Here is an 11,929-nt window from a genome sequence, read left to right on the forward strand (position 1 = left end):
TAGCTCCACCCATGTCAAGTCCAATATATTTTGAATTTGGGGGCTAGCAACCTTCATTACTGAATTAAATACTCACTGTACTGAGCTTCAGTGGTATCGGGGAGGTGAGGTGTCTGCAGAGCCCAGATGACACTAAAACACAACACCCACCCCACCTGTTGACAGCCTGTTCACCCTGCTGCTGTCTGACAGGAGATACAGAAGTATCTGTTACTGTACCACCAGACTGAGGGGCAGCTTCTTCCCTCAGGCTCAGACTGTCCATTCACCCTCAGCTTGCCACCTTATTCATGAATTTATTCTATACTTTTATGAATCTCTTCAGTTATTTCCAATCGGTCACAGGCAGTAGTAGTAGTTTGCTTCATCAAAATCTCATTATACAACCTTGTTGTAAATGATGAATAAACAAATCGCCTTGGATCATTTTTCAGCTTTATGTTTACTGTGTGATCAAGGCAACCAGAGAAAGGAAACTGGAGGTTATTTTACTCCCTTTACTATCTCGATTCAATCACATCTGAGGCTTTTCTTGCTGTGATATTTCATTTAATAAAAAAAGTGTTAACATCTGCATCATTATCGTACATCAGTTTTTCTTCTACCTTCTAACAACATACAGTGGTAAAAATGCTAATCCTGAGATATGTAAGAAAAAGGCACGCTGTGTAGAACCTCCCCAACCGATCATGATCAAAGTCTCTTCAGCAGCTCCAATCAACTGTTGGTTAATAATTTGATAGACATCAGTCTTGTGCTCCCTGGTGATTGTTTTGTGTGCACAGCACTGGCCAGCATCAGTCCTCCTGTTGTTCTGGAACAACTTCATACTGTGGTGGCCGTCTGTACAGACAGTAGTGCTGAATCATGAAGAGGATGTCAAACACCACCGAGAACAGACCCAGACCAAACTTTGTGGGATCGCCAAATATCAGCGTCCACTCATCTGAGGAGAGACACACAAACAACATGCTGTCAATCACAGAAACAGTGGACCTCTGTGTCACAACATTATTATTATCACCAGCAGGTGGCATTTTCATTTCACTTCTGCATTTCATCTTATTGTTAATACCAGAGGCAAACATGTTAACACCAGGTATAAACATACCAGGTGTAAACATGTTAACACCAGGTGTAAACATACCAGTTGTAAACATATTAACACCAGGTGTAAACATGTTAACACCAGGTATAATATACCAGGTGTAAACATGTTAACACCAGGTATAAACATACCAGTTGTAAACATATTAACACCAGGTGTAAACATGTTAACACCAGGTATAATATACCAGGTGTAAACATGTTAACACCAGGTATAAACATACCAGTTGTAAACATATTAACACCAGGTGTAAACATGTTAACACCAGGTGTAAACATGTTAACACCAGGTGTAAACATGTTAATACCAAGTGTAAATATGTTGATACCAGGTGCAAACATGTTAACACCAGGTGTAAACATGTTAACACCAAGTGTAAACATATTAATACCAGATAAGCATATTAACACTAGGTGTAATTTGTTAATACCAGGTGTTAACATGTTGATACCAGGTGTAAACATGTTAACACCAGGTGTAAACATACCAGGTGTAAACATATTAACACCAGGTGTAAACATATTAACACCAGGTGTAAACATATTAACACTAGGTGTAATTTGTTAATACCAGGTGTTAACATGTTGATACCAGGTGTAAACATGTTAACACCAGGTGTAAACATACCAGGTGTAAACATATTAATGCCAGGTGTAAACATGTTAACACCAGGTGTAAGCATGTAAATACCAGGTGTAAACATATTAACACATTAATACCAGATGTAAACATGTTAATACCAGCTGTGAACATGTTAATACCACAAGTGAACGTGTTAATAGCAGGTATGAACATATAAATATGTAAACATACTAATATTAGGTATTAAACATGTTAATACAGGTATGACCTTGTTAATACCAGATACAAACATGTTAATACCAAGTGTGTACATGTTAATACCAGATATGAACATATTAATATCAGGTGTAAATATCTTAATACCAGGTATAATAATATGTGTAAACATTAATTAATAATTAGTTAATAACAGATATGAATGTGTTCATATTAGGTGTGAACATGTTAATACCAGGTGCAATAGCAATTTTAAATATATCAATACCAGGTGTGAACATGTTAATATCAGGTGTAAACAGGACCTTTGAGATTAGTTATGCAACCACAGAAACTCAATGAACATTTTGTCAAAAGGAACATTTGTGGCTGCTCTAAATGCTACAGGTGATCACAGTGGAGCACAGAGTATAAGACGGCATAAAGCTTAGAAGTTACCGTTATTGTAAGACTGTAATATCATCTGTAGAATACTGAGTACTCCACCGGTGAAGTCCAGCAGCACGTTGCCAATACTCCATCCCTCAGTGCTCTGTCTTCTGTAGTTCATGAACGCCTGGGAAAACAGACAGAGAACCAGCAACACTGTAACCATCTGTCAGGGATCATTCATCTGACCAGCAACAACAAAAAAAATACTGCACTGAATTTCATGGGAAAGCACTGACACACACTACAACAGTACGAACTAAGTGTGTGTGTGTGTGTGTGTGTGTGTGTGTGTGTGTGTGTGTGTGTGTGTGTGTGTGCACAGCTTACCTGTGGCACATATTTGATCAGAGTGACTGCTAGTTTGATGTAGGAGAAATAGTAGAGGTAATCCAACCAGCTGATCTTTCCGGCTACAGCAACAAAGAGGGTGACCAGTGCAAACGTCCAGCCAATCAGCACCAAGATCCGGGCCGTCCAAGAGATCGTCTGACCCCCCCTCTGGAGGAGAGAGGAAACAGACACGGAGCTGAGGATGTTCTGTCAGAGATACTGCAGCTCCAAACATTTACACACAAACACATGACAGAACTAACCACTGAAAGGATTTACAGATGCATTTAAATTGAAAAATTTATTTTTCCTGAACTATAAAACTTTTCTTCTTCTGTTCTTGCGCCCTGAGTTACCATCTGGTATTCTATTTTACACGCTTAGAAATACAGGTGCTACCTAGAACCATAAGGGTTTCTTCGGCTTGTCACCATAGGAGAACACTTTTTGGTTCCTGTTAGAAGCTTTCATGAAGGCTCTACTTGAAACCCTTTCAGAGAGTTCTACCTGGAACCCAACATTAAAGGTTATACCAACAACCATCTGTGAAAGGCTCCACCCAGACCCCGCTGTGAGAGGTTCTACAGGGAACCTTCTATAGCGTAATGGTTCCACCCAGACCCCTCTCTGAAGGTTCTATCGTGGGTTTTATCTAGAACCCACCTTGAGATTTCTATCAAAAACCCTTTTTTATTCCAGGAGTTTTATCTAGAACCCAGGCAGGAGGTTTCTACTGAGAACCTTTTTTTAATTCCAATGGTTCTATCTAGAACACACTGATAGGCCTTTTCCACCAACATGGAACCACCTCAATTCTGGTTCAAACACCCAACTTGGAAATGTTCTGAACATTTTCACTAAAAAAGAACTTGGCTCACAAACTTGGTTCCCACCTAGAACCAAAAAATAGCAGGTTTTTCTTGGGAACCAAAGTAAGTGTGTGTTGATCTTCAGAAGCAAATAGTCCTGGGTAGAACCTCAGCCCTTCAGGAAGAACCCTTTTGGAACCATCATAGTCGCTCACCTCGTACACAGCAGCCTGGCACACGTAGACCAGACAGAGCAGGAGAGCGTGGAGACTGAAGAAGACATCGTTAGCACTGACGGGGTTAATTCCATTCGGGTTCCTCTTCAGAAACTCCTCCTGCAGAGCAAACAACAGACACAACGTACTGCAGAACCAAACGAAGTTCAGCCATTATGATCCGTCAGGACTCTTCATGTACATATGAAGAATTGTCCAACACAGTCTGTGTTCCAATCATTCAAATATACAGACAGATGTCTTTCTGAACTTTTGTCCTCAATATTGTTCACATGTTCCACTGTGACCTGAGCTGAGACTCAAACCTTCAACACTATTAATGTTCCACCATTACTCAGAATATATCATGCAGATGTTCTGCCAACTTATTGGTCTGTGATCTTTAAAACACTTTCAGAGGAACTTAGTATTGATCTCCAACCTGATGCAGCAGCAAACATATTTAGTATAAATACTCAACAATAAAAAAAATACATCAAATCCTCAACAAATCTTCCTGAAGTGTCCTTGTGGCTGAGTGACCTGATGCCCTTCATACAGTTAAAACACGCTTAGGGAACAAATTCTTTTCCATCTTAGATCAAGTACTTAGATTATTGTCTGTTTTTGTACCAATTATTTTTCTGTTTCTATATTTATCACTCTCTCTCTCTGTCAGTCTGTATTTACAGCAACTGTTTCTCTTCACATACCTTATGCTTTTGGGTATATAACTTTTATGTACGTGTATTGTATGTTCATTATGTAAATGAAAAAAGTATTAGTCTAAGCACATGCTTACTGTATTCTGTGCTTGCCGACATTTCCAAATAAAAAATATTCAGAATATGATAATATTGTAAATTGTGTAAACAGCAGATTCCAGTTGGATATTCTGAAGTAGACTTTATTCTGAATGGAGCATATTCTGATAAAGACCAGTAGGATACGCTGGTATTATTCTGGTTTTAGGAAAATTCTTTGGATTTGTAAACAGCAAATTCAGAATATGTGTCTCAGTTGAGCTTTTACTGCAGTTTGTTTGGAGTAGAGATGCTGCACAAAAGAAAACAAACTTACTTTTAAACCTCATTTGATTTTTGGATATGCACAAATATCACAATGCTGACTTTTACAAGAAGGTAACTACATGAATGAAAGAGGGAGGCTGAGTTTACACAGTCACACAAGTCTGCCAACAGTTTTATACAAAAACGCATCCGTAATACATGGCTTCATGTAAACGGGAATATTAACAGAATATACATTTTAATTAGCCATGTTTAGAAGCAATGTAGTCTTTTTCAGAATAAAGACAAAAACTAGAATATTGTGTGCATGTAGTGTGACTGAACATGACTGATCCTCAGGTGTGTAAACAGTGTAAAGTCACCTGTACATAAGGCACCCAGAACAGCCCTATGTTGAAGACGCTGTAAGCGAAGAATCCGGTCACGTTGAGCGCCAAGAAGTCAAAGTTGAGACCTACAACACTGAAAACAAACAGTTAGTATTATTATCTTCATTATTATTATTATTATTATTATTATTATTATTACACTTTCTTTGGAAGGGTGGGGTGGTAACTTGTTCAAAGTTGTAATCAGTAATGTAATCCAATTATCACAATATTAATGTAATGTAACTTGATTACTTTCTGTTATATTTGGATTTCCTGAATATTAAATATGATGAAACTGTTCAGATTAATACAGTGTTTCTATGGCTGTGATTATTTTCATCAGGACAGACAGAAAAGTACCTTTTCCTTCTCCAGTTCTCCCAGACTTGTGGATAGAAGGACACCGACCAGGCCACAAAGTAAATCCAGCCAATCACCTCGCTGATTATTGACAGGACTCTGCTGTGGACGACCATGAAGCGGATCCTGATGAACAAACTGGAAGAGAGACGATCAGGCTTAGACATAAAGACACTGGACAGCATCATCAATACATGACATTTTATGGACCAAATAAAGAGATTAATCCAAACATGTCCAAGATGTGTGCTCCACGTTTCAAGTTTTTATTGTAATTAATATTTTCATTATCCATTAATCTGTCGATCGTTTTCTCCATTATGTACTGAGTGAATAAAGTGATTTTTATCATCATGCTGCACTGATGCGCTCATTAATTCAGTCTTGTGTTGGTGTGTGATGCGTCTGTGCTGTCTGTTGCCCACCTGTTGAGCTCTGTGCTGTTGCTGAGCAGGTGTGTGGTCACCTGACCGACGTCGTGGGCCGTCACATTGAAAGTGAGCGAGGTCGAGTCCACTGGCAGCAACAGCTACACAACAACGAGAACAATATGAGATCATCATATTTTTGCACTATTTGAGAATGAACAGTCTGTTGTTTTAGTGAAGACGCGTATATGAAGATATAGTTTGTATATTGCACGGCTGAACAACACTGAAATATTATTGATAAGCCGTATCACCCAGTCCTATTTCAAAGTATGTTTCACTGCTGCAATATGCAGCACAACTTAGCGTTGTTGTATTTGGTTCCATGTGTTACCTGCTCAGGCAGTGTGATCACAGAGGAGTAGCTGCTCTTGGAGCTGTAGGTTACATTGAACTCAATCACAGCTGACTGGTTCACAGGAGAACTGGAGGAGGAAGACACAACAATCCAGTGAGAATAACACACAACCTGACAGCTGCTTTCACAATCTACACACACACACACACACACACACACACACACACACACACACACACACACACCAGGATGTGGATTTGACTTCTTTAACATGCTGAGCATATTTGCTTTTTTAAATGTTTCCCTGCTTCATATTCATGTACCACACCCAGCATCAGTACAGCTGAGTGTCAGCACTTTAGGACTGTAGAAAGAAGGGATACTTCACTTGCTTTGTCTGGGGGCCACTTTTGTTACATGACAGGACGTTAGGGGCCAGTTAATAAACTAATGAATACTATTTATAAGACAAAATGAAAAAGGTTAAAAGCTCAAAAAAATCATCTTTCTTTGAAATTCTTTGTTTTCACATTAACTGACTTTTCATTGAACTTATTAACTAAATTCCCTTGGTACGAGGACCGACACCAGACCTTTATGAACGACAGATAAATCTGATATTTTACTACTTTTAATAGCTGCAACTGAATTTTAGCTGTAAATGTTTAGATCACATTTCAAAGAGTTATATAACCTTTAGAGTCCTACTCATACTGGATTTTTGGGGCAGGTGCTGATATAAGGGTGTAAAATGAATACGCTGGCTTTGGCTTCTCTTTATATAAATGAAATCCAAAAGGAGATCTAGGCCCTGAAACGGCAAACTTTTGCTGGTACTTTTCACACAGCTGTGAACCTCCTCCATGATACAATCACTCAGATGTTAGATTAATGAACTGCTCTACAGGAACAGGACCAGCAGCATATTTAAGCTTTTTTCGTCTGTGAAAGCTGATATCTAACTTCCCCAGTAACAGCTAAGGAACATTACTGGACATCTACCAACGTATAAACAAACAAACAATTTATTTTCATTGTGAAATGAAGCGTGGGTATCACTGGTGTAAAGTGTGAGTGTTGATTAATGTGTTATACAACCACTGTGGAGGAGTTCATTGGTTTAACTGAGGAATGCAAAACACAGGTGAAACAGCTGGTTGAACAGGTTTCAGTATTCAGAGTGCTGCTAACTCAGACCACAGACTACAGCTGTCATGATTAACTGATCGATCAATTATTAAATTAACTGCCAACTATTGTGATAATAGTGATTAATTGTTTTGAGTCATTTTTTAAATAAAAAAAAGTAAAAGTAAATGTGAAGATTTTCTGGTTTCTTCACTCCTCTCAGAGACATTTGAGAACGTCATCTTGGGCTTTAAGAAAATTGTATAAATGGGAAATAAGCTTTGCAAAATCTATCCACCATTTCAAAAGGCATATTACATTACTGACTTTGTAAGTGCGTGACAACATTTAACTCGTATGGTAATATTCATCATCAGTCAGTACCGATGACATATATCCCTCCACAAAAAATTGCTTCAGAACTCTGTTCCTTAATAAATCTTGATTTCCTCAGTCTAAAGGGCTGCTGTAACTCTTGTCAGATGATTGAATAATATGATTAACATGGTTAGTAAATGGTTGCCAAATTTCGTGCAATTTCCCTTCATGTTTTTTCAAAGAGAATTTGATTTTCTCTAGTTCAAGTGTTTCATTACATCCCTCATTAAGTTTGACACATTAGGTTGGTGCAGTTTTCTGTTTCCAGTAAAGTAAGATCAATCTCTGTGTCAGTGGGCAGAGAAATGACTCCGTATTATGTTCCAAGCTGTTTTTTTACTGTTAGAGTCTATAATTCCTGGAACCGTCATCAACGGGTCTAATTCAACAGGTCTGTGCAAAATTCCTGATAAGGTCTGGAAAATATTATTCCAATAATTCGATATCCTCAGGCAACTCCAGAACAAAATGTTAACTTTCTTTAATACATTACTGTAGAGGTGAGAAGTGTGTGTGGAAACTCCCTTCACTGAAAGGCCCAACTGTTTATATTTGCAAATTGTTTTTTTTTTTGTTTTTTTCCACCAAGACCAGAGCAAAGCAGTGTGAATGTGACCTCTCTGAACCTCTTGTGCAGACTGTGTGTCTGAGGTTACCTGGAGGTTATGGTGATGTTGGCTTCAGAGTGCTCCTCGAGTGTTACGGCCCCAGGAACAGACAAACACACACTGGACTCTGAAGGACAAACAGAGAAATAAAAAGCAAAATCAATCCAACATGCTCACAGAAACAAACAGTACAAAGGTTGACATCAGAAGGTAGTATGGATCATAAAGCAGATTTTTTACTCTCATTATAATCATCAGGTTACTGATTCTATGGTGACTGAACACCTTTAACCTTGTCATGACCTGTACATCTTTCAAAGTACAGAAAGGAACTACTTTTCCCTCACTGAAATAAATGTTTTACAGTGAAGCTGCTGGATTGATAACAGTCACCAGAGATGTGGGTCAGCATCCACAGGAGCAGCAGCTGAGCAGGCAGCCATCTCTGTGCCAAGACCAGACCAGACATCTCTGCAAAATGATGGACACTGCCGACCTGAAGGACACAAGACACACAAGGCTTCACACAAAGCTTCAGAACAATCTCATTAACAATAATAAAGTCATCTCATTTAACGTAACAGGTGCTTCACGTATGTACCAGGATACACTGCTTCTCACCTCTGTGAGGAGTAGTGTGGTCTGTGTCTGTCTTCATCAGGGTCAATCCTGTCCACACACTTCATTTCTGTATAAGGTTTCGTAATAATTCGTAATAAGGTTTCTGTATATAATTCTATAATATGGGCTTTCTTCATTTGTCTCTTGAGTTTGTAGGCCAGAGTTTTTAAAGATTTTGGTCCACGTTCATACGTTTCTTGTTATGTAAACCTCATTAATCTCTTTTGTTTGAATCCTATCCAATTCATGACGTCTTTCTTTTCATTTATTTTCATCTTCAGTACTTCCTTCTCCCTGTGTCTATCCTCCATTAATTTAATTTGTTCTAATAACTGTTTTTGTTGTGTTTCTTCAGCCTTTTTTTTTCATTGATGAGTATGAAATTATATGACCCCTCATGACTGCTTTGGCTCCGTCCTATAGTATAATTGGATAAATATATTCTGTATTGTTTATTTCCATTCAGTCAGTATAGATTGCATTTTTTTCTACAACTTTCTTGTCCTGCAGAAGTGAGTTATTTAGTCTCCAAAGAGTTTTATATTTCCTATTTTTTAAGGATATTTTCAGTGAGACTGCATGGTCTGAAATATTTACTGGACCAATAATACGACTTTTAACCAACACTATGTCATTTTTAAAGATAAAGAAAAAGTCTAATCTGTATACTGAGTGTCTCCCTGAATAACATGTATATTCCTTCTTATGTGGATGAAGCATTCTAAATATGTCTACTAAGTCCATCTCTTTGCTCTTCTCAAAATACTTTTTTTCCGCTCTATGTATCTTTCCATTAGAAGAGTCTAACTTTGGATTCAAAATCAGATTTAAATCTCCTCCCAGTATTATGACTCTATGACTGATGACTATCAGGCAAAAGTCTATGAAAGGCGAAAGTCTGGTCTTCTTCAGCCATTTACGCTCTTATGGTTGTTTAGGTGTAAAATTACTCGCCTCAAAATTATATACAAAAAAAGGAAGAAAAAAAAATCACAGTGACAAAAATACCACTGTTCCTATAACCCCTAACTTTTAATTCATTGCATCGATCAGGGCAAAGGTCAAACAAACTAAGAAAATATAACGATCTTGTTTAGTTTTTAATTCTTCCAATGTCCTATCAAGACATATATTTACATACTTAATCTAAATTTAACTTAGAAACACTTCTTCTGAAATAGATTATATTTTCACAACAGTTAGAAGACCCTTTGCTGATGTAATGTTGATCCAGCATTTCCATGTCTACTATGGTTATATAATACAAAATATCTGCATACACACACACACACACACACACACACACACACACACACACACACACACACACACACACAAACACACACACACATGCACTCATTTCATACCATCATCGCACCTCCAGGTCATACTCATACATACAGCAACACTGAACACACAAGTCATAATTATGACTTTTTCATCTCATAATTCCAATTTCTAATCTATAATTGACTTTTTTTTTTATCTCACAGTTACAACTTTTTAATCTAATAATATCAACTTTTTATCCAATAATTATAACTTTTTATCTCATAACTGTGACTTACTGTGAAGGTATACTTTTTCTTTCCCTGGCAGAAATGGGCTTCCATATGTTAACATGATTATAGCCTTTTGTGCTGAGTGTAATTCCTTTTTTTCCCCCAATAATTCACTGTTTCCTTCTCAGCTGTAGAGGCTTTTATTTATTTCCCTTCCTCCTCCTGCAGAGGTGACAGAGGCTCAGATCTGACTGACACAACACAAACCTCAGTGTTTCAGCCTGTATTCTGTATTCTCACACATACAATCTAAAACTGATCTAAAGAAAGTGAAAGCAACAGAAACTGATTCATTTTTAATTTAAAGTCAGTCCCAAACAGTGTCTGTCATAATATTCAAGACTTTCTTGCATTTATCTTCTATTTTTCTAATATGATTATAGAGTATTATGAGAATATATCAAACCGACTGTTAAAATGTGAATGTTTTCACTTGTCATCATGCTGTCAGACTCAGACTCTTCATTTACTTTCGCTCTGATAAAAACTACAGTTTGACATTTTTCTGCAGATCATTTAAATCCTCAACTCAGAGAGCAGTTTTCTCACCGTCACTGACAGCCGGACTTTCTTTTAGGTATTTTCTTTATTTCTTCTTCTTTTCCAAGTTTCAAACCCTCATAACGTTAACGTGAAGCAGTAAAAGAAAAAAAGGATGAAACTTACAGCAGCTGTTGTTGTTTCCACTGCTTCCTCATCAGCAGGTCATAAGACTCAGCTGAGCTCTTCTTCTTCTTCGTCAGGAAGTTGACCGGCAGCTGCTGTCCTGCGACATTACTGCCCCCTGCTGGACATGATTAACTACTAACACTGATTTATTTCACAATTTTATTGCAGCAAAAAAAGAAAAAAAAGAAAAGAAAAAGGACAATGTCAAACTCTTTGCAAATGAATCAAATTAAACATGATGTTCAGGACAGAGTCACATCTACTATAACAGTGTTTCACAAACATTGTTTCTGGGAACCACCTTTTTAAAAATGAGAAAAATCATTGTGACTCAGCTCACAATAGCTCACAATCAATAAATCTGGGGAGAGTTAATTTGTGCATAAATGAACGTTCTTTTGCCAGTTTTACTGCCATTTTAACATCACCTTATATTATCCTGACACATGTATATACATGTTAAAAACTTTGTAAATGAGAAATAAATGCATTTAGATTGAGTTAACAGGCCATCTCACTGGTCTTATTTCCTCCCATTAAGAAAACAGTCATAAAGATGTCGAGACAACTCAAGATTTAAGGCAACTTACTGTAATAGATTTTTGAGTTTTGAATTAATTGAAACAATTTTTTTAAAGTTTTGCCAACCTAGTTAATGTAATTTACTTAGCTTCTTTACATAAACTTAAATCTTTGAATTTTAGAAATTCAAAAAAATGGATTTCAAAATTGTTCACACTGATCTGTGAACCTGATTTGTCATTATTTGCGTGTCTGAAAATG

General features: G+C 37.3%; 1 protein-coding gene and 1 long non-coding RNA gene across 3 annotated transcripts; one reads left to right on the plus strand and one right to left on the minus strand.

The window, feature by feature from the left end:
- Positions 1–541: 541 nt before the first annotated feature.
- Positions 542–11,250, minus strand: ctns (cystinosin, lysosomal cystine transporter). 2 transcript variants are annotated; one of them, XM_084722413.1, is made up of 11 exons: positions 11,144–11,250; positions 8,688–8,790; positions 8,343–8,421; positions 6,217–6,307; positions 5,880–5,983; positions 5,455–5,592; positions 5,086–5,185; positions 3,693–3,812; positions 2,666–2,836; positions 2,345–2,462; positions 542–946 (listed from the first exon to the last, which is right to left on the minus strand). In XM_084722413.1, exons 2-11 carry the CDS (start codon positions 8,761–8,763, stop codon positions 798–800), a joined length of 1,146 nt encoding a protein of 381 aa, XP_084578539.1. In that variant the 5' UTR covers positions 8,764–8,790; positions 11,144–11,250; the 3' UTR covers positions 542–797. The 2 variants fall into 2 exon arrangements, with proteins under 2 accessions (XP_084578539.1, XP_084578540.1); XM_084722414.1 differs by having other exon boundaries at positions 11,027–11,172.
- On the plus strand, positions 1,648–2,338 carry LOC146323442 (uncharacterized). Its single transcript, XR_014771199.1, has 3 exons — positions 1,648–1,738; positions 2,036–2,123; positions 2,178–2,338. It is a non-coding gene; the product is annotated as an uncharacterized LOC146323442 (long non-coding RNA).
- Positions 11,251–11,929: the final 679 nt, after the last annotated feature.

The sequence above is a fragment of the Lutjanus erythropterus genome, chromosome 7, assembly GCF_056507025.1.
Source record: "Lutjanus erythropterus isolate fLutEry1 chromosome 7, fLutEry1.hap2, whole genome shotgun sequence".
In the NCBI taxonomy this organism is placed as follows: domain Eukaryota; kingdom Metazoa; phylum Chordata; class Actinopteri; order Lutjaniformes; family Lutjanidae; genus Lutjanus; species Lutjanus erythropterus.

Bases quoted from the DNA above. Each gene is read 5' to 3' on its own strand.
- ctns (XM_084722413.1), bottom strand. From the start codon at position 8,763: ATGTCTGGTCTGGTCTTGGCACAGAGATGGCTGCCTGCTCAGCTGCTG. The intron at 8,422-8,687 runs GTGACTGTTATC...TTTGTCCTTCAG, and splicing joins GATGCTGACCCACATCTCTG to AGTCCAGTGTGTGTTTGTCT. The intron at 5,984-6,216 runs GTAACACATGGA...GTTGTTGTGTAG, and splicing joins TGATCACACTGCCTGAGCAG to CTGTTGCTGCCAGTGGACTC.